We start from the raw sequence: 25,497 nt of genomic DNA, 5'->3' as shown, positions 1-25,497 counted from the left end.
GGAGTTGGATGAAAAGAGCAATAAAATAATCTCCCTTGGCCAAGACCTGGTAACCCAACTTCTTTCACTTCCAAGTCTTCAGTACAGTCCCCTTGCGTGTGTTACCCTTTCCTTTTTTATGTTGAGACAAGCTGGCAGATAGAACAATCAACATCTCCTCAAAACATGGTCTGGATTTTCCCCAAAATAGGTCTCTCCGCCAGCTTTCTAAACCAGCAGACTTTGAAAGGGAGCACGCCATGAGCTGTAAGTCACTTCTGTAACATTTCAGAAGACTTCAGTTGTCCTACTCTTTGGAAAGGGTCCTCTGCTGCCAAATATCACAGAAAACAAACTTCCAAACTTCTGTTTGTAAACAGAGACCTGAATGAAAAAGGCAAACTTAGCTGAGCATGACAGCCTTTTGCCCATAACCACTATGACAAACAGGTGAAGGGCTTTTGACCAGCCAATGATCTCCAGTCATTACTACTGGTAGTAGTAGACTTGGGTTATTTTTTGTTAATTTATGTATGAATTTGCATCCAGGAAAAAGCCTGAGAAAGAGAGAGCTGGAGAGAAGCATTCCTTTTCACTTCTAGGAGTAGCACAGACAGTAGGCCTAACTCCCTGTCCGTGTCATTAAAACACCTTCAGCTCCAATCTCTTAGGACCATTGCTCAATGTGCCAGTTCAGCTAAGCCAGCTGAGCCAACAGTGCTCCATGTGTGCTTGTACATTGTGACTGTCAAGTCTTTTTTTGCCAATGAGTGCCAAATGAGAACCTTTTCAATCAAGATCTGCGGAAAGCCTACTCTGCCATGTATGCAGGTCATCAGACTGATACCAAACTGGAGTGAGAACTGGTGACCTAGATGTGAAAGTGTCTGAGTACCCCCCCTGCAGATGCCATAAGCCTCCCAGATCCCTCTCATCCCCCAAACATGGTGGAGCTGAAGGCAGCAGGAGTACTGTGATGACTTACCACTCCGTGTGTGCATCATCAATCACCAGGAGGATCTTAGGTTTTGGAGCCACAGGTGGTGTGGGGCTTGTTGAGTGATCAATGAGTCCCGCAGCTGCTTGTGTGGTTTGCTTCATGGCACTGGAGATGGAGCTGAAGATGCTGGTGCCAGTAGAGGAAGACTGTGAGGGCTGCGGTGGCTGTGGGTGCTTTCTCTCCATGGCAGGAGAAACTGGGGAGCTTGTGGAGTTGTCGGGGCGCTGCAAGTCCATCATGTAGCCATTGGGCAAATTTGCCACAAAACTACTGTCTGAGAGACGTCTCCGGAGGAAATTCATTGTTGAAAAGTTGTGTGGAAGCCCTCTTAGCAAGAGAAAGACTGAACAACAGTGTCACCAGTCCTGGGGAAATGCTTCTGTGTGTGTGTAGGGAACTTCCTTGCAGGAAGGCAGGCTTTCCTCCTTGAAATCCTGCTGGAGGAATATGACTTTGTTTTTCAGTTATGTTTTTGTTCTTCTCCTGTGGAAAAAGAATCAAAGACACATTTGTGAGATGCATACATAAGGAAGACTCTTCTGGCCATTTCAATGAGTACATTAATCAACAGTGAGAGGAAAAAGGACTACTGATTTATACCTGGTATGCTACAATGGTACAGCAAGACAGATGCAATGAAGTAGGTTTTGTGGCCTCTCTTCCATCCCAAAACATTTTTCAGTCAAAGGAGGCCAACTTACAATATCTTAGGGGCTAACAGTTCAGAAGAAATGGAAAAAAAATAATAAGAAAAAGAAATTCCAGCATGCTTACAGCCTTTTCCATGACTGTTTTCACCATGGGGAAAGAAAAACTATTCTGACCATAAATGATAATTTTTAAAAGAGAGACAGCTTATTTCTGACATTGTGTGTGTGTTATTTCTAACACACATAATATGCTCATTACAGAATAACCAGAAAATGGTTCAGCAGGATAGAAACTTGTATCATCCTTGGCAGGCTTGTTAGCAAGGCTCCACATTTAAGAAACAAACATCCTAAATTGAAATAGCATGTAGAAAACAAGTAGTGGAAAAAATCCTCCTACACATCTTGATCAAGTTCAGTGGAACCTTCAAAATATTCTCTTCTGTCCCAGTTGCTCCCTATATTTAAAACTGGACTGTGAGCCAGGTGCACACTGGCAGCTGCTAGACATAACAGGCTACCGGCTGTTTCAGATGCGCTTGTAGGATTTTTGCAGGTACTCAAACCTGGAGGTTTGACCATCTAATTTTTCCTTTCATATTTTTTTTTTTTTAAGGAAAAAAAAAAGAAAAAAGGAACAAAAGAAAAAATAAAGAAAAAAAAAACAGTAAAGGTCTGTTTCTCTGCTCATCTTTTCCAGTGAGAAAATGAACACTGTGGAATGTAACTATCTGGCTCTTTTCCCTTGACCATAGTATGACGACTTTGTTTTTACCCAGAACACTAAGTTCTTCAGCAGTTAAATAACCTCACAGAATTAGTACAGATACTTTTTTTAATATATTTTAATCTTGCACCTGTAGGCATAGCCCAGAAATGAGATTTCCATAGTAATTCCCCAAGTCCTTTTCTCTGCTGACACAGCATTTGAGTCTTGTAGACCAGAGGCTGGTTTTTGAGATGCAGAAAAAAGACAAGACAGAAGCATATTTCTGGTAAAACATGAATGTTTTTCAAGACAGAGCTATCTGCAACAACACAAGTTAAAGCTACCACACACATCAAGTGAGATGAGTCAAGTGAATTCTTCGTATCACCATTAAAACAGTTTTATTGAATGAGCCCCTACAAATGCTAGGGCTCTTTGCCTTGACCTGCCTGGAGTGGTGTCCCTCACTGCTTGCTCTCTTGTCCCATTCTCCAACTGCCTCTGCACAGTAAGAAATTGTCTTCTGCCAGGTGGTCCAAGAGAGTTCGGCATCTGTGAATCTCCTTCCTGGAGCTATTTAATTTCAGCTATAGGGATTTACAAAGCTTTAGAGACAAGGGATTCAGATCTGTCTGCGTCCACAGATCTCTTAGCTCCCAAGAGCCTCAGTGACGATCAGGTGAGCCTGGCTGGAGTAAGAGAGCTACAGAAATCCCCTTGACACATGACCCCCATATCTTGCCCTCACATCACCTCCCTGAATCCATGGGCACAGGAGCCATCTGGAGCAGAGGGCTCTCTGCTGAAGCTGCTGACACATTAGCTTATTAGAGTGATTTTTCTCTTGATTTCTCAGCCCTGGCAGTACGAGTCCTCTGCATTTGCTGGAACCTGGAGGTAGCCTTTTCCCAGGGAACAGCAAAGGAAATCTTTAATGATTTCCTGCCACATTTACAGTCGATAATGTATCTCGAGGCATTGTGCTGACTTCCCACCCGGTCCTGGCGCACCCAGTGACTGCACAAAATCAGCAGACGCACACCAGTAAGCACTTCAGTGACCCTGTCTGCTTATGCAGTAATTGTTCCAAAAACCAGGTAACATACAAAATCCATGAATTACGAGCCAGCTACTTGCCTCATATTTATTTCCACACACTCTTGGCCTGCTCATGTCCTACTGCAGTTACTTAGCACAGAGCCACATACTGTTACCTGTCCAGGATGGCCAGAGCCTGCAAAGACTTTGGGGAATTTATACACTACAGGCTGGGTAAAAATGTGCGGTACTGTCTTCTGCTCTGGAACCTGTGTATTCTACCTTGTGTAAAGCACACAAGAAAAATCCCCTCGCTTTAATGGCAGTCCACTCAAGAGAAGGTCCAGTCCTGGTTAAGAGGAGCACCCAAAAGATCTGCCTACCATTAGAAGGGCTCCAAATAACTGTCTGGTGGCTGTGTACAGCAGCTAGGTGTACTCTATTGGAGGAACTTGGCGTTAGCTGTAAAGAGATGGGACGCAAGAATGATTTTGACACCAGTCTCAGGAGAAGCAGTTTTAGCACCAGACGCTTGCCCAAGAGCTGCTGGGTCCTGCTGTGGCAACTCTCAGCCATGGGAGGGAACCTGGCCCCAGCTGCACAGGCCAGACAAGGCCGTTTTCACAAGCCAGTACCCTTGGGACAGGGTCCAGCAGGACTTGCATGCTCCTGGAAGTGTTTGTCCCCACTGCCAGGTGGCTGCATGGCTGTTTCCTCCTCTGTAAGCTTTTCACTCTCCAAAAGGACACAGGCTGCTTGCAGTGCATCGGCAAGTGAAGCAAAGGGGAAATTGCTCTGCCCTGCTGAAGAAGGGCATGGAGGCATGCGGCGTAGGGGGTCACAGGGCTGGGAAGGGCCAGAGTACCTTGTGATGTGCCTGGAAAACGTGCAGGCTTCCTCTGCAGGAGGGCTTCCCAAATCGTGCGCTTCAAGGTACCATTTATAATAAACAATTTCTCAGACTTGTTGCGAGGCAATGAGCACTCGCCTCCTGCAGCCTTTCGAACAGCAATATTTACAGTGCCCCAGCATTTTTTCCACTAGGGGTGTGGCGGTGGTAGATATTGTCCAGGAGGTGCCACGGGCTGGCAAAACACTTGTCCAGAGAGTTTGGGATGCTGTGCTAGGCTGGCACTGCTTCCGCTGCTGCAAAGACTGGGCTGTGTGCCCTTGGCTCAGGAAGGAAGAAGAGGAAACCAAAGCAACTGATGTTACAGGGAAAACTCCCTCCAGCAAAGCACGTGAAAGGTGAATTCCAGAGGATGCTGCTGCTGCGGCAGAGAGGCACCTGGCTGTGCTCTGGGACATGGGATAGCAAACCCGCCAGGAACTTCAACTTTGGGTCTGCTGAAGAGATGGCACAGACTGTTCTCATCTCATTAAACAATTTTTGCTAAGGAGATGAGTAATGTAGTTAAAAAAGACTTTTTTTTTTTTTTTTTTTTTTTAATGAAGTTATTGCTGGCTTCATTGTATCAATTTAATGACTGCCACTAGCGAAGCCACTGAGGTCTTCTCTGCAATCTGAGCTGTGCAAACTGCCAGCAGATTCTTTTGCTTACTGGAAAACCTCACGGTCTGCTTCTGCATCATGCACATTTGCTAGTTATTAACTTTCAGCAAGAGAGGTTTTCATACAGGCGCAGTTTGAGTAGGTTACAACCTCATTTTCCTGCTGCTTGAGACTCCTGTGGAAATCCTGAGGGCTCAGCACGTCATGCCAAATCTGGCTCTGCGCAGCTCTCACAGCATGCAGCTCGGCATCCACCCAGTGTACATACAGTTCCTACCCTAGCAGACAAGGAGGGCTGTAACTTCGACAAAGCCAGGAGCCAACACCTCTCTCAGAAGCAAGACAGATCTGCTATTTTGTCACTCCAGAGCCACAGGCAGGAGAGCTGCTGGCTCTACACCATTAAGTTGTACCTTTCTGTGTACACCAGCGTCTTCCTGTGGCTCACACAGAGACAAGTCAACGATTTACTGTCATGCCAGGCACAAACCTGCCCAGTGAAAGGCCTGGAGCCTCCTGCAGAGCTGAAATACAGACCACGGGTTGCTTTCAGCTGGGACTGCAGCTCCTGCCAAGGTCTTTGAGCTGCCTTCCTCCACGCAGGAGTAATCTTCTGCTGTGTGAAACAGATGTTCCCAAAAGCTAGCTAGGAAAACTGCGGGCATCTCATCCATGGAGCTGCAGGTCGGGGCTGTGGGCTATATTTCAGGATGGGGAAATAATAAATAAGGCTTTGGAGAACTAGAGAGTTCTGCAGAAAGACAGCAAGCAGGAGAGAGGGGGAGAAGAGGAGGAGGCGCAAGCAGAAAGGGAGGAAGTAAACAGGAATCAGTTTAACCAAAGGACAACACGGGAATGCATGGAAATCCCAACAATGAGGGAATCAAAAGGAAATGATGTGAGCAACTACATGAAGCAAGAGCGAGATCAATTAAAGGTGACCTTGAAAATAACGACAAAGAGGCTGGCACCATCAGCCCCTTACTAACACATAGTTAAACTTCCTGGCTGGTATTTTTGGAAGGGTAAGGAAGGGAAAGCAATCTGTTCCTTAAGTATGTTAACAACACCCAGCCACCTAGCTGCTTTTTCTCAAGGATGTAGTCCACAGAGATGCAAGTTATCTCAAGAAAACTGTTGACGTGTTCGAAAACAAGAACAAAATGTTCACTTAAACCTCTTGCCATTCCCCTGGATTGCTTTCTAATGTTTGGTAGCATCCAGAGGGAACCAAGCTCAAATGGGTGATAACTGTTAAGTGTGCTTAGATTTCCCCTGAGCTCATTATCTATGCCATCAGATAATGAGCTAACAGGACCACATCTGCCCACATTTGATTCCTGCTCCTGAAAGCCTCAACAGAGCATTGATGGGGGCAGCAACATGGAAAACCCAATGTGGATGACAATGGTGCTGACTGTCCTCCCAGCTGCACTTGTGAGGGGTGGAAAGACGAGGGGATGCTCACTAAAGCCCCTCACATTTGCTTTGTGGGCAGCCTTTAGTGCACATGCACACCGCAAGATATCCCACTGGATCCCCTTCTGACTTCAGGCATATTGCACAAGGTGGGAGAGGACTTCTGTGGAGGTACAGCCATGCCCGGGAGCTGTAAATCCAGCTGCTCGGCTTTCTGTACATATTTTCAAAAAGAAGATAGCAGGAGATAGCTTATTATTGTTAAATTTTCAGTGTTTCACCCTGAGTGGAATCAGCATTGCCAAGCTTTGCATAATGTACAAATTGTAAGCAGAATAACACAAGTAGTTCTGAAACTAATTAGAATTTTTGTTGGGTTTTTACCTTGTTTCCCACAATTTTGGGCTCAAGAGGTTCACATGTTCAAACAATTTTTGGGATTTTTCTATGAAAGCCCCAATTCCATAAATGGGCACATTAAAACAACAAGGGATAGGAAACAACAACAAAGACAACCAGAAAAGGAATACTCCACCAAAAAGCATGAAGCACACACAGAAGTGGTGGGGCTGGGAAGGCTGTATGCCTTCCCAAGGAGCACACAAAAGCAAACTTTCCATGCCGGTGTTCGGTTTGCAGGGAGCTTTCCCAAACAGCAGCAATGTAATACAGCTCTAGCATAGACACTGGTGGAAATTTTCCAAAGCTTGCAAAACGACAGCACAAGTTCCACCTAAAACCAGCAGGGTTTGTGCATCCTGGTGCCACGGACACTTGTGGAAATTTGTTATGTGCTGTGACTGACAGCAGCAGAGCAATGCTGCCTCTTTCAGGAGGCTGCAGGAAGCTGCAGCTGGGGAAGTGGCAGGGCGGGGGAGCAGAGGTGGCATGCCACCAGGACAAGGATGCTCCCCGGGGTCTGAGATCCCTGTTGGGGTTAGGCAGATGCTGACCAGAATGTCACTTGCTTCACAAACTCTTTATCATCTTTCAATAGCTGCAGTGATTTCCTTTAGAAACGGGTCCTTTAAGTTCTTTCCTAGCAAGCCGGTGTCTTGTCTGTCTTGTTTCTCTGTTTAGAGAGATCCTAACAGATGCCAGCAGATTTCTTTGTCAGAAATGGATCACTTTAAAAAGTCCAACATGCTTCATTAAACCACTGATGCATACAAGTGTGCAAGAGCTCTGTTGTCTTATTGCTGTGCTCCTGCAGACCGTAAGAAACAAAACAAAATAAAACAAAAAACTCTCTACTTTCTTGGGCAGCTATCAATCTGGAAAAGTCTAGGCTTTACAAACCTTTTTTTTTTTTTTAATTATTTTTATTATTTTCTTTTTTTATTTTTTTTTTCAGTTTGCAGCTGTCAATGCTGTCTGTGTAGCAGCTTCACCATAGAGTATTTGCCTTGTCTAGTCCTGAAGACAATGCATACAGACATCCCAAAATGATGCAAATGAAAGCACTTCCCAAGATCTGCACCCAGCACAGAAAGTAAGTTAGTCTTTTTCCCTTTTTGCTAGTTATTTTATAATGGCGGGCAAGAAGAAGAAAGAAAAAAAGAAAGACTTTAAAATAACAAAATGTCATTGTAAGGTCATTGGACATTCAAGCAGATTGCAGAGGAAGATGACTTAAGCCATGAACAATAGTGAAAAAGTTTTTAGTGAAAAATAAACCTGAATATTAGGATAATACTCTGTCTTTAATGCCCACAAGAACTAAAAGGCTGATTTGCTACTTAGTGGAAACAATACATTACTTCCTCATTTTATTCTCAGTGTGGAAATCCGGTTGGCACCAAATGGCCTCGGTCTTGCTGCAGTGGTAATATCCCCTCGTCAATGCACTTAGGGAAACCTTTTGTGGTCTGTCTCTATTCAATATCAAAAACTTACTTATCAGCAAAGCCAGACCAGCTCAACTGGAGCAGGCAGGATGGGGCAAGGTAATCCAGTGCTAATCCTTGAATGCTACTGCGCCATCTCCATCTGGAAGGCGGTTGAGTTGGCACACCGTCTCCATTTCTTGTTTTCCTGGAATGTCATGGTCATTCCCATCCCAAGTAACAGTGATCCTAATGCCTCCATTAAGCCTCCATTATACACATGTCAAAGTGGCTTCTCATGATTCTATTACAGAAAAGCAGGAGACAGCACAGACTGGAGACTTTGTAGATATAAATGGTCTGCATATAAGTGTACGAAACTGAGGAGGAAGCAAGCCGGACTCTGTTGACCTTGTCTTTTTCCTTCCCAGTCATGGATGTGTGTGTTTGCAAGACGTGCTCCAAGCTTCCCACGGTAGCCATGTAAGTCCTGATTTCATGGTGATAAGAGTGAAAGAGGCACCAGACAAGCCCGTAATAGATCAGGGACTTCCTTCAGCTGAGAGACGTGCAGCTTTGAAGAGTGCTGATCTGAATAAAATCCAGAAGCTGGATGTATTTAATATGTAGGGCCTGCCAATATTCATTAGAGCTTGTATAGATAGAAGGTGCCTAAGGGACTGATAGCTCAGAGGAAACTGCAGCAGCTTTCCCAGTGCTAATGGGGCTCTGGTCTTGATTCTGATCACACATTATTCCTCACTCCTACATCATTTTCTTTCCAGTGCATTTCAGCTCTGTCCCAGCACATTAGGTATTCAAGATGCAAGTAAACAAAGCATTTTGTTGCTACAGAGCTAACTACATGTCTTGGAAAAAAATAAATAAATAAAGCTTCAGGTCATGAAAGGGAAGAAACAGTTCACTGGAAGGTCATAATATGCATCAAAGAGATAATTATTAATTAACTGATGACAGTAAGAAGGATTTTCTATGTAGAGCACAAATTCTATTACTTTTCATAGGTTTATAGGACAGCAATGCATCACATATTTTAAGTAACTTATCTTCAAACAGAACCCTGCAGCTCTTGCACCAGTGGTTCTAACTCATTTCAAAATGCCACAAAAATCTGTTACTTTTCATCCTATTCCAAAATAGCATTTTTTTCCCAAATGTTTTATGCTTTGGGGTTATACAGTCTTCCCTCCAACATCTGAAGTCTTCTAAACCATCTGTACTGCCAGTATAGTCCTTGTAAGTTTTGCGGCCATTTGCATCCACCCCTTTTCTCCCCCCCGCTCCATTCCAGACAAAACCATATTCCAATTGCCCAGATTTCTCCCATGTGGAGGGGAACCCTTTAAAATACTTGAGATGCACCTGACCTGATGATGTGAGTAACAGATACCTGGAGAAATAAAGGCTGTGATTTTACTTCATGTGGCAAGCTGTTCATTTACTTTCTAAACATACTTGCCCATCTCACTTAGCAGCGCTTAATACGAGAAGAATAAGCTGGGAATTTGAGCGCACTTACTGATTTATTTTGATGATGGAAGAGCAAGGCGATGTTTTACTGCCCTCTGGGGAAGATTTCTGGCACGACTGTAAGATAGCTTGATGCCAAATTCATCCATGAGATGTGGAAGTGGTAGGAAATTGGCTGGCTAGACTGTTCCCCCCAAAGAGACAGAGAGAATAGGGATTGGTAGAGCTTCTCCTGGAGCACCGTGGGGGACCAGCTGGCTATGTCTGACTCACCGCTAATGACCAACCCAAACTGCGCCGAGCACTTCCAGAAGATGTTTTTCTTCACTTTTTCATGTGATTGCTCCTGATCACATGGGGACGCATGAAAAGCTGTGTGGGTTTGTGTTAGTACATCCCTTTACTCGCATCACGTACCCACACACTTCACACTCCAGTGAGGGCGACAGTCCCCTTACCCAGCTCTGAACTGATCACCTCCGTCTTTGCACCCCAGCCAGCGCCTGCTTTCCAGCTGCAACCTCACAGACATCCGTGAGATCCTGAACTACCACGGTGCAGGTTGGAGCTGCAAGCCAAACACATTCGTGGTGCCAGCAGGAGCTTGTCTGGGACAGTCAGGGACAGATGCCACACTTCTTTAGGAGAGCATCTGGCCAGCTTTTGAACACCATATAAGAAGTTAGGTTGGCTCTGTGGGCACTGTGCACTGACAAAGAGCTGTATCATCAGATGTGCACTACTATAATTAGAAAACATGTTTTAAAAAACTAATGATAAATGATTTCACTAACAGCCCTTTACCAAGCTGTCTTCTCTCTCGGTTCCGCTCTGATTGCCTATCCAGTTTTTGCATTCATGCTGAACCATGTAGGAGCCCTTCATAATTGGATCCAAACTTCAGGAACCATGTTTAGACAAAAAAAAAAACAGCAGAAAATATAATTCATTAGTGTGGGAACCGGAATAGATTCTGCACCCAGAAGTCCTGAGAGAGTAGGCAAGTGGGCTGGGTACAAAAATGGAAATAAAGCACAGTGTGATTTTAATAGCATCCTCTGCCATCAGCTGGAGGAAAGGTCACTGGACGTCAGTGCCTTGATTTCCTCATTTAGGAATTTATAAAGTGCAGAGACATTGTAAGGCTCGGTTCACGTCCCCGCGTGCTGCAGCACTGAACCAAGCGTTAGCAGCTTCCACCAGCCAAGAACTCTGATTCCCCTGCCGATCAAGAGCTGAATTACAAAGCTTTTAAGGTTACAAAACTGGCCAGCCTTATTTAAGAATCCAACCACCAGGGCTTTCAAGGGCTGCTCAATCTGTAGCCACCGGGGATGGGAGGAAAAAAGAAAAGGCTTTTTCAGAGGAAAAACTTTGGCACTTATAACCATTTTGTAACTGGTAATGCAAATAATTGATCCAAACAACAATTGTGGCTTCTTTTCCCATAATCACAACTTCTTTCCCAAGCTTGGGGAGGGGAGAAGGCAGGAGAAGAAGGAAGGGAGAGCTGTGCAGCTGAACAGCAGAGCAGGGTGCAGCCAGAGGAGCTCGAGCCCCATGCCCTTGTGTTACGGACAGCATGAGCATTGCAGCAGGGAGAACAGAGATGGACGCATTCTACAAGTCTCACAAGTTAGCGCTTTCTGCACTTTTCTGCTATTTTTGTATGGTTATAGGATGATACTGCTAGCGATAGAAGCAGTATTGCTAAGTATTCCTATGGCTCTGCAGGACAATCTGTTACGGAGGGAGGTTGAGCAGTGCAGTCCTGTGTGACTGAAGCTTACTGATGAAAGTTGCTTTTACTGTTGATACGCATTTGCAGAAAAAAGACACGTCCAAAAGTAGACTGTAAAATCAGCTGAAGAGTCCAAACCAAACACAGGGAAGCTCTGAGCAATAGCTAGAGAGCTGCTGTGCTCCGCTGACTTTATTTTCAGCTCTCCCCGGGAGGGGTGCCTGAGCCCTAGGTTCATAAAGGTGAGCTGCTTTGAAAGCTTGCCTATTGCAGCTGGCCACCCTGCAACAGCTGCATTCCTTTGTCATCCCTACACTATCGCAGAACAGCCTGTAAAACAAACAGCCAAACAAACCCTGGGGCACAACTTCTTAGTTTCAAGCATTCAGAGGCTGGCACCATGGATGGCAGGGTGCTAACTGAAGGAGGCTTGGGAAGTGTGCTTATTCCCTGCAGCTCTGCATAGAGCTGGATGCTCCTGGAGCCTGGCCTCCCCCAGCTAAGACAACCAGCCAAAATCTGCCTGCGTTTACGCTTGCATATTCAGCGTTTTCCACAGCCGTGAGCTATAAGAACAGACCTGATCTTCCAGCCTGTTGTACTATGGCAGTCAGCACATTAAAGCATACAAAACATCCTTCTCTATTTCAAGGCTGCACACAAAAGTAAAACCAATCTTATGGCTTTTGCAGAAAGAAACAGTGGCCCCTTTCTATATATTTTTAATTTATTTATTTATTTTTGCTATGGACTTACTTTTTGAGTTTCAGCAAGTCTCTTAGATACTCTGTGTCTTAGCATGACTGATTATGTAATGACATTCCCTGTTAAAAATAATAAAGTGTGGAAATACTGAATTGGTTCAGGTTTGAGAGAGACTGTGTTGCATGACGATATACAAACAGATTGCAGAGGTGTTCTGTAATATACAAAGCAAGCACGGCAGCTGTTTTAAACTAGATCTACTTGAAAACTGGTAACGCTTATTAATATGGAAGAATATACTGAGCCCTCAGCTCAGGTGAAAGCTGATAAGGTCATAATAATGGTTTCAGAGCTGATTGTGGCAAAAACTGTTGTGTATACCCAGACGTTAATTGTGTAAGAAGGTAGCCTGGGTCACCTATGGGTGACCTTTCACAAATAAGCCTGGTTAGACGCAAGGATCTCTGTCCCCTTTCCTTTCTACTCCAATGCAAACACAGTATCCAAACACAACCCAGTGAGTTCTGGGATTATATGTGAATCTGGCATCATCACCAAACTCCATAAAAGTGTAGGTCACTTTCAGAAGCTGGTGATAGACCCTGCACATCCATGGGCATTTCCCTAAGAGCTGTAGGAAGAACCCTGGTTTGCATGGGAATCCACACATAAAGTAGAGGAAGAGAAGGTCATACCACGAGCACTACTAATTATGTACATTGCCTGATACCAAATACGTAAAAATACTTCACTAGCATCAGCTTAATCACTTACTCTTTTTTTTTTTTTTTTTCTTTTTTTCACTTCAGCTCCCCATCATTAGTATCTCATTGCTGAAAGAGGATAATTGCTCTGCATCTTTTCAATTACTATCAAAGCACTGCAGAGCACTTGTGAAAAATCAAATAGATTCGGAGACTAGGATCATTGAGCTTGGCCTCCCACCTAGTGCAGCCCGTGTAGTTTCTCCCGGCAACCCCTGCCATGAGCTTATCACTTCTGATTTACAACCAGTTCCATCGTTAATTTGCAAGCAGTCACCAGTCTGGCCCAAACCAGCACTGTACCTAAGCCACTTCTATTGTGGCAAAAGCAAAGCAGTGGCTTCCTGACAGCCCAAGTGAAGGAGCCAGCATTTTGTCTCACTGTGATGATCCCCCAAGTTCAGCAGGCACTGTGTTGGATAATCAAATGCAAAGACACTTGCCCAGGCACCCCAGAAGAGCTCAGATGTTCGTGCTGTAAAGCAGCGGCTGCTGCCAGTGCATCAACTGCAAGGCTTCTCCGTGCCTGGCAGTGATCTCTACCTGAGGCCATTTCTTGTCTTACGCTACCCCAAAAGTTGCACAAGCAGCACTGCCAAGCACTGCAGGAGATGGCAGCTGGTTTGTCAGCCACGGCTCTGCCTTCCCTCTGCCTGTTGGTCACTGAGCCTCGTGGCACAGCCCGTTCCCTGGGGCTGCTGCCAGCCGTGGGCTGTCAAGCTTGTGTTGCTAGCAGGAGGCAGCGAGTCTGCAGACTTCAAACAAACTGTTGGCCTTCGCTGGCATCTCCGTGCAATCACAGCACCTGCCTGACACTCTCCTGCAGCGGCAGAAGCCTTCTGGCTAGAGAAATCATGATGGGAAACCTAGATAGTAACTCCGAATTCCCACCTGGTAAGTATAACAACTGCTCTGTGTTAGCGAAGAACATGCGAGTGTTGCCAAGAGGGAGTGCAGAACTTGCTGTTAGCTAAAATGGGCACCCTGGCTGTATGTGGGGATTCAGAGGTGCTCTTTAGAGACTTCCTGACAGCTCTTCCACCTTCCCCACAACTGTTAGCCCTGACCATACCATGAAATGGGCATGTGCTATGGTCTCTTTAAAAACAAAACAAAACAAAACAAAAATGTTCTTATCTGTCCCTAGCCCTCAATGCTCTATCGCTAAGTACAAAAACACACACTTACAAGGTTAGACAGATAAAGAGAATTTCAAGAGTCCATTCACTTTTCACCATCCACTCTGCTCTGCGAAAAACTACTGATCTTACAGCATTGTGTGGAGGTAGCCAAGTATTGTTTCTATTAGTCCAAGGTGTGGGCAAGAAGACTGCAGCTGTAGGTGGCTTACTAAAATTTAAACCCTGTTTGCATCCTCTCTGTTTCCAAGCCAGAGGACAGCTATCTTGGGATCTCAGCAGATCGCAATGATCAGATGGAGAGAAGGGCAGGCTGGCAGGGGCAGAGCTGAAGGTGTCTGTTCTTCTGCACACACGCACAAAGGACTTTTCAGGCGTGGTTGTACGGGTAAAATTACAGCACAGGGAGACATATGGAGCTGGGCTAAGAACGGTCCAGTTGAAATTTTCTATATTTGTAATAGTAGGTTGAAAACCAGACTGTATGTTTCAAGGAAATTTTGCCATTTAAAAGTACTTTCTGCTCCAAAACAGGGCAAGAAATATTCCAATTTTCTTATAACATATAAATGAAGTATCAAATGTCCCAGTCATTCCCAGGCTTTGTTCTCCAAACAAATTTTCAAAGCTGGCATTTCCACGGCCTGTCTCGCAGCTGATGAGCTGTGATCTTTCAGTGGAGAGATGCTAAGCCGAAACATGGCTGGCTGAGTACTCCTTATGGCGGTGCTGGGGGAGCACTCTGAGGTTTGGATATCACAAGTTACAGCATGTTACTGTTATTATTTATTCCATGCAGCCAATGCTGACCACAAAACTTTTCTATCTGAAAGATGAAATGCCACAGCAATGCCTCATGTCTTATATCTTCCTCTGATTACTGCTTTGCTTTTCCTGGAATATTTACCAAACTCCAACATTGTGTGCAAGTTAGCAGAACAGAGAGTACAAGGAAACTTGCAACGCTACTTACTTAACCAGAAAACATCTCAGCAAGCACACAGTCCATTCTTTTCCTTCCAGCTCAAGCAAAATTCCCATCAACTTCAACTGGATTCTCACTGAAATAAAAGTCACTGAGAGTTTTAGGTTCAGACTGGATCTGTCTCTCTTTCTGAACACAGTGGAGGACAGATGACATTGCATGGCTGGTGTGACTTTTTCTGGAGATGTCAGCTGGTGACTTCAGAAGATCTGCGAATGCCCAGGGTAACTAAAAGCACCGTCCTGCTCTTTCTGTGGGTTGTTCCTAGGGAGGGGACAATAGCTATGCCATATGACCATGGGGCTCAGCAAAAGGGGTGCCACCGTCTTTCAAGGCAGAGGCGTGACATATAAAGCGAGAGGTCCGTGACCTGCGACCGAGAGTCAGAGATGCCAAAGAAACTTCCTGGGAAAATCTCCCTGCACATTAATAGGGACTGTCAGCTCTTGACAGGCACCGTCCCCTCCTCTGCCTTGTGTTTCTGTGTAGCCGGCACATTGAATGCTCTTGAGTAAAGAAACTCTCATACATGAAACTGCCCCGTAGGGAGCAGCAGGGGAAGCTGTGGCTGAGAGGCTCTGTTGAATTATTGAGGCTGCCCAGAGCAGGCCAGGGTAACCTCCATGTTAATTCCTGACAGCCTCTTTCAGTTTTATTATAAAACAGCATCCCCCACCTCGCCTACTCCTCTCTCTGCTGTTAAAAGAAACTTCATGAGGCTGCTGAAGTAAGAAAGCCTGCCCACAAGATTAACTAAATACACAACGGCCTATTTTAGACAGATGCATCAAGCTAAATACAGCAGCCTTCAGCTGCTGGAGGGAGCACAGCACTTCATCCAGCCCCTCTCACCAAAGCGCATTACTGCTTTAGCAAGCAGAAGGGAACTAAAGGCACACTCTCATCCTTAAGCAGCAAAACAAAATATTTCAGGGCTCAGAAAGAACTTGTTGGTCTTTGGTTTTGTTACGCCCACTTCAGAAAGCAGCTGGGTCCTGGGTGCGTTTCTCTGCCCACGTGTGTCCGCTCAGTCCTTGGCAGCTGCTGGTGATGGGTACAGGGCATCAGAGGTGCATGTAATGAGCTGTCACTACCAAGACCATGTGATCACTCTTTTTCCCAGATTTCCTTTTTTTCCCCCCCACTGTTCTACAACTGTGCTGTGCTGCCAAGTTGAACGAGAAAACTTCTGCTTCTTGACTTCCATCTCCAAATGATCTATTTTTTAGCATCTTCCCCTGGTGTTTCCCAGCTTGTTTTGCAAAGTCAAGCAGAAGTGTTTCTGAGCCAAGGCAGTCTTTGCCATTTTCCTACCTGTGCTACGCGGCTGCTCAGCCTTATTGCAAAGCCCAACAAGACACAGATTAGAGTGGGTGAGGAAGATGGCAGAGCAACGGATGTGTTCATTGTATTGTACAAAAGAAGCCAACCACACAGGGCAAAGATATCCTATATTAAAAATAATGGATTCTGGCTAAAAAAAGGACTGCTACTATATTTTAAACAGCAGATTTTTAAGGTCTGAATCATCTTGGAGCTGAATGCTCTGCTGCACTTGGTTTTGCTTTTCTAATAGTCCTATGTAAATACTCTTGTGTTTGCCTATGAAGTTAATTTAGTGCTGGTGAAAGTCTTCAGGTCCTTCCTGATTAAAAATACTTTGTGTTGGCTACAGAAGAAGTATGGTGTAAGCAGCTCTGGCTGCTTTCTTGCACAAGGCTTGGATGTTCTGGGCCCCAATGAAGTGGGACTTTCTCCATTCACTTGGATGGAAATGATGCATCAGTGAAACCCCTATTCTGCTCCAAATAAGGTGGTTTTAGCTATCGCCTCGACCAAAAAGTGGTTTATTAGAATCTTTTCTTAAAACGCCTAGTGGTTTTAAAGGCCTAGAATTAACAAGTTGAAATATATTTCCTTCCATGTTTGTGCCATTGCCAATTAAAGGTAAAACAAAATTGTAAAACTTAACGGTAAAACAAAATTGTAAATTAAAACGTAAGGTTTGAGTGGACATATTTTTTACGTTTGAAGGAGTTGAACTATTTTGAGCCATGGAGACCTGGTGGAAGACATTGGTTTCCATACTTTAAAAGGAGTTATTATGTGTGCTCTTGCTCCTGTGTGTGAGATGAAATAAGGAAGCTGGTGCTTCTCCAAGCTTCCCAGTTCAAGTATACAGTGAAGAAGTGTTGGCTCTGGTTCTTGCTGAGAGCAGGAAATAAATCAGCCCCAAACTGCAATGTCTGGCAAAAATGAAGTTTCCTTCTTTAAAAAAACACACCCCTTTCCCCCACTTTCTACAGCTCTTGCCCTCTCTCTCCAGTTCTTCACCTTTCCTCATTTTTACATGAACTCTGACTTCTGATTCTGGCCCATAGGAAGATAAAGCCACTGATGTTCTTCAGGCTGGAATTTCAAACAGCACAGCAGCCGTCTGTCTTCTTTATATTCTAGTCTGACAGTTTATAGCAAATTTAATTTCCCTTTAAAAATGACTGCAGCTCTCACAGAAGTGATTTGAATGCAATACTCCCAGCCTGGAAAAGAGGTCTTTCTTACCCCATGCAACCTGCCTTGTTTCCTCCCGTGCTAACCCACCACAAGTACACAAACCACCGTGGAAAGCAGGTGATCCTTTCTTCCTCTTGGGGTCACTCTGGGGGCAATGCAGAATTCAGCCCTTTACAACAGAGCCCTGTCACCAGGACAAAAGATCATTTCCACCCTGAAGGCCACATCGCAGACTCTTTCTACTGCTTGACCAAAGGCATCTCATTATTTTCTTCCTTTTATGAGCAGGGTCTCAATTGCAAGCACATGCCCTGGGCCACCTGTCCTGTGGCCAGTGCACCCTGATAATGGCAACAAAGTCATACTGCACCCCTGCTCTAGTGTTTGATCTGTGCAGCCGCATAAGGCTTATTTCTCATTAAACTGACAATAGATGAGTGTCTGGAACCTGACAGCCATTAATACAGACATTGTTAAATCTGCATAATCACTTAATTTTCCTTGACAACCATATTATAAATATATATGAGTCTGCTGTGCCTAACTGGTAACGATTGCTAATCAGATTTCTGCTGTTTGTCAGCACTGATGAAAAATTCCTTGACATTTTCTAATCTCTTGATGAGACAGAAAAGCACAACAAACCAGGAAGGATGGCAAGAAGTGTAAAATTATCCAGAATGGAGAGATAGCACAGCTTCCCCACTGCTTCAACAGAAGGGAAACCATTTTATCCCACGGATAACAAGCATATCTAGAAGTTGGAAGGTTTCCATTTGATCTTATGAAGTCTGTTTGAAAACTTAGGATGCAGGGCTTTGTAAAACCTCTGGGGACCAAAGACAACCAAAAAGACGGAGGAAGGAGGGGAGAACAGAAAAAGTGGAGTGAATGAGAGGGGGATACAGGAGGCAGAGCAGTAATGTTTGAAAGAAAACACTCTTACAACAGCTCTGAAAATGCCCTGGGTGTTTTATTCAACATGTGGAGGGAGCAATTTCACCTACCAGTAGGTAATCAGATCGAGTCGCTGCACCTTTATCAGCTAATAATTGCATCTGGGTCAAGGCAGCAATTTGTGATTTCCACCTGGGAATTCTGTGCTTATTTGTTTAGCTGTCAATGTGGCAGGAAAGAGATACCGAGCTTAGAAAGTTCAGAAACAGTAAAACATCCTAGAGTTTAACTGCAAAACCCAACATTCTGGAGAATTTCCAGGGTGATTAAAAACCAGTCCCACACACCTATGGACAGAGCAGCATCCTGAGGGGAGAGCCACAATGCAGCATGCTAGCCGCTGTGCAATAAGAACCAAAGCTACTTTATTACCTTTTTAAAGGGGAATATATATATATATTATTATTATAAATTTATAAATATATATATATTTGCCAGATAGTGCAGTGCAAATGACACAAATACAAGGTGGAATGAGATCTACAAGGTGAAAAAAGGATTAATTAAAAGTTAAAATTAAAGCAACAAGCCTTCTTGAGCAAGAGCTGTGAAAGTTAAGAGCACAGTGTTTCAGTTACAATTTGCAATACTGCATATCCCACAGGAGCAAGTCATTAATCACACAAAGAAAAAAAAATAATAAAAAAGTCATGAACAGCAAGACAGGAGAGGAAAAGAAAAATGGTGCTGTTTCCAGGGGAAGAAGGATGATCTGGAGGGTACTGTGGCTGGCTTCTTGTAATTAGCGTTAACCTCAGAGCAGAGCACAAGTTTGGTATCCCATCACACCCCTCATTACTCGAGTACGTAACCTCCTAACCTCCACCCAGGAAAATGATATCATCGCCTGAATTAATCATCTCGGGCAATTAATGGCAAAAGCAACCTCAGGTTTCCAGCACCGTCTCTGGCACCAGCAAGCTGGCAATGACATCAGCTTCCCTGGGAATATGCTGGCGTTTCGCCCATTTCTGAGCCTCACTGTTGACTCCGAGGGCAGAGGCAGACAACGTTGTCACCCGACCGGCGCTAAAGGCTGCAAGCACACGCCGGGCTGCCACTGCGGCAGTGTCGGAGGGATGCTCCTCCTGCCCAGCTCCCCGCGTGCATCTCCCAAGGAAGATGCTGCTATCCCGAAACAGGCAGGTGCAAACGGCTTCCTCTGAAGGGTGGAGAGATGGACTCTCCAGCACGGCTACCTTTTTGGTAGCAGAGCACTCTGCTCTGCACCTGGAGGCTCCGGAGCCTTTAGGAGCAAGTTATTTAATTATTGCTCCTTTGCTGGGGCAGAGGTAAGGGAGAGAAGTCAACTTTGTCAGGGAGTTTATTTTCAGATGGCCAGGCTTGTTTTGGTTCATTTCCCAGCTGACTCCTGTATGTGTTGTGAAAGTTGGAGGCAAACTCAAATATGACCATGTTTCTGATAACTTAAGGGAACTAAAGGATGGGAAAGAGGCAGGAGAAATCAAGAGACAAAAAAGCCCACTAGCTTTCAGTATGTACCTTTGGGCCTGTTTTTCGTCAGCACCTGTAATTCAGGTGAGACAGAGAGCATGGCTCCATCCTACCAGAAGCCGCAGCACATTCCCTACAGGATTTCTGTCAGCAAATACAAACACCCTATGTAAGGTGGAGCCTTTTTGCACCTATGCTAAGAGGCAGGACACGTTTTCTCTCCCTTTCAGTCTCACCTGGGGCACGCACACAAATTGCAGGATGGTGGGGGTCAGCTGAGCCCACCCCCCCCCCCAGCAGCACACCCCAGGGACTTCTGCCCAGACCCTCACGGGCAGGGGCAAGGTGCCCACGGAGCTGCTCCCTGGTGGGAACATCCACTGCGTTTGTGTTTTCCCATCTTTGCGCCACTTGGGAATACTTGTGAAGAGAAAGGAGTTTTGGAAGGGGAAAGCTAACCCACTGCTGTAAGAGATTTGCTGTCAGGGCAGGAGGACTTGTTCGAGGTTAGATCTTCCTCGGAGTGAACAGGTTGGGTTAACACAAGATGAGCCATTTTGTGTGCTGCTCCTGTGGGGCTCTCTGCCTTACTGCTCTTTTCGGACGGAGCTTCTGGCTATCACCTTCTGAGCAAGCTGAAAAAGCAGACCTCCCTCAGCACTCACCCTAGGAGCTTCCAGCTGAGATAAGACACCCACAGGTGAGCTACATGGTTGAGTTCTCCTTGGCTTAACAACACCTCCACTGGGAACCTGGCTTTGAAAGAACGAGGTGATGAAGGCATACAAATAGCAGATAAACCTGTGACTGCCTTATAGCAAGCTGCAGACCCTGCTCCGGCTGGTGGCTGGGCTAAGGTTTGCCAGCTCGGGACAGCCTGCTGCTAAAGATGCAAGCTGCAGGAGCAGGACTGTAACATCCTCAGTACAATGTTCCCTGCTACATGGCTCAGTGGCACTTGTCACACATGTAATCCAGCTTTCCCCACCTGCCTTGCCTGTTTAGCAGTCACTTGTTATCAGAGCAAACGCAGCGAAACAGAACGAAGAGCAGAGGCTAATTTAGTTGCTGTGCTTCTGTTCTTCCAGATAACGTTAATTTGTGGTCTTTAACCTGACCCTCATGATGCTCAGCCTCTCTTTGCGCGGTTAAAAGGGAGGCAGCAAATCTGTGGAAACAACTCAATAGCTAATCACTCGAGCACGCGGCAAACAGGACAGCTTGACCATCAGTTCTTCCAGCCATTCACATAACCTGTCCTGATCCCCCCAGCCTTGCTTTCCAGGTGTAGGTGGCTCAGCGGCAGATAGGATTAATCCACACCCCTACTCACATGCACTCTCTCTCCATGTTAGAGAATCCGATTACACAGATTGCTTGTCATTTATCTCCACCTGCCATGACTAATACTCCAGTCTGACCTCCTCTTTCCCGTTTTCATATCTCACTGCATATTCGATACATACACAGCCAGATGCACATGCACTTGCTCTTTTTTGATTGCAAGCAGCTCGCTAAGAGCTTCTGTATTTCCATTTTCAATCAAACCAGAGAGCGCTGCTGTTTTCTCCAGACTCCCCATGAGGTAATTTCTGTCTTTTCGCTGCTCTCGCTGCGTTTTTTAATGCACGGGTTTCATAGGTTGCTGCTGCATCCATATAAAACACGGGCATCTCCATAAGACACGCATAATGAACACGCGATATTATAAAGCCCTGCAGCACATATAAAGACAAAGGCACACGCTTCAGGCATTGAGCAAGTGCTACCACACACATTCCCTTTCCCTCCAAGCCCTGCAGGAAAACATTGCCTGCTGACTGCCTTCCTCTGAACAAAAACACCTTTGTGGCACAGGGTCAGATTCTGGCGAGCCCCGTTCCCTCTCACCCCCTTACCTTTCCTTGGGCTGCTAATCCGGGTGCCCTGGACCTCTTCTCTTTCCCTCCTGCACGCAAACTGCCAGTCCCTCCTGCTTCACATTCACAGCACACTGGCAGGATTCACCGTCATCCCATTCTGCTGGATCCTTATCGCCCTATTGGCCAAAGCCAGACAGTAAATTCAATTAGGCTCCTCCTTATAACTATATTATCACAGGAACAGGATGAATAATTTAGTGAAACAACAAGGATGTGCAGGCTCCGGTGTCACTGGCTTCATCCCCACTGGCAGGCTTTTCTCTTACCAAAGAGGGGCGGGTAAAGAAACCAGAATCTGTCGCTGTTGAAAAGGAGACCTCAGATTACCCACTTGTATTCCCCATTCTGCCTCTCTTGTCCTCCTCCCCCAAAAGCCACGGCATTCCCTTTTCATTGCTGTGTGACCGTCCTAGAGCACAGTACTTCCCTGGTGCATGGCCATTACCATCTCAGAGGATACAGCGATCTCTGTCCAGGCAGAGTGACAGCGCACGCAGCGCATCAAACGCTTTGCATCTTGCCTGAATGCAAGACGTGAAAAGAATAGAACTGTTCTGCGCAAGGGAGTGACAAGACAAGCAGATCACAAGGAAATGGGAGAGTCTGCCTTGTACCATGATATTCGCTGTTCAGCAACTGCTCTGTCATCCCATCCGTGCAGACACCAAGGGATGCATGTACAGGGTTCCTGAAAGGCTCGTGTGCGCATCACCCAGGGACTGTGATTTCACACACCAGCTGTGGGAGTCTGCATCCCCACGCCAAAAAAAAACCTCTCCAAACTGAAGTGGTAGTTTTCTTCCAGACCAAATGACTAAGCTGTTCTGCTTTTTTTTTTTTTTTTTTTTTTTTTTTGAAAATTTGTAGTGAGAACTTACAACGCATCTGTTTCCCAAAAAGTCGTTTTTGCCTAAATGACCATTGTCCTTCTTCTCCAGATGAAGCTTCATTTGAAGAGATACAGAGCACTTCAGCACTTAGAAACAGTCGTGCCATTCTACTGTGACTTAAAATAAACAGGCAGAATGGAGAAGACATTTTTCTTCCCATTACAGGAACCCACCTCCTTCGGAGTCCAAGATCGGCATTTTCACTCTGCTTTCCCTGTGAGTGTTAATATTTACTCAGCAGAGTCTATATACCTAATACCACAACAATATGAGGTTCCAATTTGCACCAAAGCCCAAAAACCTTCACACAGCTCTTATACCAGGTCTCATTTCTGGCTCATCTGCCAGGACTTGCAGGCTGGACAGCCCTCAGCTCTGCCTCCAGAGGCAGCATGGACAGGAGGTTGAATCTTCAGCCCCCGTGAAATCAAGCCCAAGTACCAGTCTAGCTACAAAGGCGGGCCAAAAAGGGCCAAAAAGGGACAAATTTACCTTCCTGCTCCTGAAGATGCTTTACTTTCGAAGAATGGCAGCTGCTCTTTTCTCCCCCCTCTTTCCCTTGCAGCCTTCCAAACTTTTAAGAGCTTTTGTGCTAAATGAAATCTTGAATTATGCACTTGGTGCTAGCTTCAGAGCAATTAAATTAAGCCACGTGGCAAGATGCCCAATGTCACTACCAAAACTCACAGTGTTTCAGCATCATTTATTGAACATTTTTTACATGATGCTTACTTAAATCACAAAAAGAGAGCAAATTAGGCTGTTGCCAGGGCAACCAGAGAATCTGCTCAAAATTCAGGAGAAGCTCGGGAGGGGGAAAGCTCTTCAATGGAAAGCTCTGCATCACGAATATGGCCCTTGGTTATCAAATCCCTTTCAAGTTAACTCCCAGCATCAAAGCCTCCCTGACTAAAGGTTTAACAATCGGGAGCCAAGCTTTGGTGAAAGAGGGCACAGGCCAGCTCTGCCAGCACTGCTGTGAACTTAGCTCTGGTGGGAGGTGCCCAGCTGAGAGCCCCACGGAGCAGGCACCACAGCAGTAGGGCACAACCAGACAGGGTGGGAGAAACGATGTGAGGCTTCTTCATGGACAAGCACTGAAAAAAAAAAAAAAAGTGTATCACAACAGTCATGGAGGAACTGGGGACGGAGAGAAGGAATCACGGTCCCAGCTGCAGCCTGTGGAAAACATCTGAAAGCTGGGGTAAGCTGAGTGAAGTCTTCCACCAATTCCATGAAGTGAATTAGAGCAAACTTGAGGACAGAATGGCAAGACAAAAAGCAGGATGGTGCCAGAAAAAGCTGACAGGCTGAGCAAATGGAAGACAGGGTACTAGAGATTTTGGCAGGAATTAAATACTTAGTATGGCTGTTGAATATTTTCCATCAAAGCTGGTTCTCTGGGTAATTTCTTTGCATCTGAACATTTTTTTTTTTCTATTGCAAGCACTCTAAGAAAATCATTAGTTTAGGAGAAATTTTGAAGTGAAGTATTTTGGGTCTCAATTGCTATAGCTGGATTATTTTTGGATGAAAACAGAGAACCTTTCTTTTTATGAAAACTTTCAGAAAGCTTTGGAGTTTACCTGGAAGATCTTTCCTTCTTTGTCCTTATTTCTGATCAATTTCTTGCCATTGGAAGTTTTCATGTGTTCATCTGAAATGATGCTTCAGATGGGAACAAGCCCCTTTTGTAGGACAGAGACAATAAAGGGGGCATACTCAAAGTTAGAGAAAATGAAACACATGTAGATGGAGTCAGCTTTTGTGAAAAGCTTCTCCCTCCTGCCTGGATGAGAACTGTTTTCAGAGATGAAAAAAAAAAGAAAAAAGAAGCAACTTAGAAATTAAGGGAGATATATATGATTGTATTGTTGTGAGTGTTGTACTACAAATGTGGGATGCTTGCCAAGGCAAAAGCACACATTCTGCAGGGATACAAACATTCAAGAATTTATTAAAAATCTCTAGTTGCAAGTATTAATTACCAAGATATAAGGCCTACTTTATCTGATGTCCTGTTTACCCTTTGAGTCCCAAGACTGACTGACAGTCTGCCTAATTCTGGGTGGCAATGTTTCAGCACCTTGTGTTGGAGAAGCTGATCTTTTGATGGAGTTGTCTTGCTAGTGTTTGGGTGCCACCTTTATAGATTGTTAATGTAACCTCTGATTGGTTTGACCTGAATATAAAACAGGAGCTGAATTGGCTCTCTACTTACAAATGAATCTGGATATATATTTTCTTTCTTTCTTTCTTTCTTTCTTTCTTCCTTTCTTTCTTTCTTCCTTTCTTCCTTTCTTCCTTTCTTCCTTTCTTCCTTCCTTTCTTCCTTTCTTCCTTTCTTTCTTTCTTTCTTTCTTTCTTTCTTTCTTTCTTTCTTTCTTTCTTTCTTTCTTTCTTTCTTTCTTTCTTTCTTTCTTTCTTTCTTTCTTTCTTTCTTTCTTTCTTTCTTTCTTTCTTTCTTTCTTTCTTTCTTTCTTTCTTTCTTTCTTTCTTTCTTTCTTTCTTCCCAACTAATAGTCATTAGCTAATGACGTTGTAGCAGCAGGACTGGATCTGACTGCACACAAGCCATGGAGGCTTGTTTTGAACCCACAACATGCAGCAGAGATCAGAGGTTGGAGTAGGCATTTTTTTCATGCTGAATATATTGTGAGCACCTCTTTAGCAACTGTCAGCTTGGCAAACATGCTCTTGGGATGGTGTAACAGCAGCAGAGGCATTCGAATGGCAGGTTCCACATAAATAAATCTGGGAAAAAACAGGGCAGCGATGGGCTCCTTGGCAGAGTCTGGGA

At 44.9% G+C, this 25,497-nt stretch overlaps 1 protein-coding gene across 1 annotated transcript in view; it reads right to left on the bottom strand.

The window, feature by feature from the left end:
• The window catches only part of SYN3 (synapsin III), a 199,969-nt gene extending 177,969 nt beyond the window's left edge, over window positions 1–22,000 (bottom strand). The window contains exons 1-2 of the mRNA XM_035340631.1: window positions 21,784–22,000; window positions 965–1,462 (exon numbers count right to left, since the gene is read on the bottom strand). Coding sequence (XP_035196522.1) covers window positions 965–1,281 — 317 coding nt within the window. The 5' untranslated portion in view covers window positions 1,282–1,462; window positions 21,784–22,000. The remainder of the gene's footprint in view (window positions 1–964; window positions 1,463–21,783) is intronic.
• Window positions 22,001–25,497: the final 3,497 nt, after the last annotated feature.

The sequence above is a fragment of the Oxyura jamaicensis genome, chromosome 1 (assembly GCF_011077185.1).
Source record: "Oxyura jamaicensis isolate SHBP4307 breed ruddy duck chromosome 1, BPBGC_Ojam_1.0, whole genome shotgun sequence".
Lineage (NCBI taxonomy): Eukaryota > Metazoa > Chordata > Aves > Anseriformes > Anatidae > Oxyura > Oxyura jamaicensis.
Note: the sequence above shows the minus strand (reverse complement) of the source record. Positions and strands in the feature narration are given on the sequence as shown.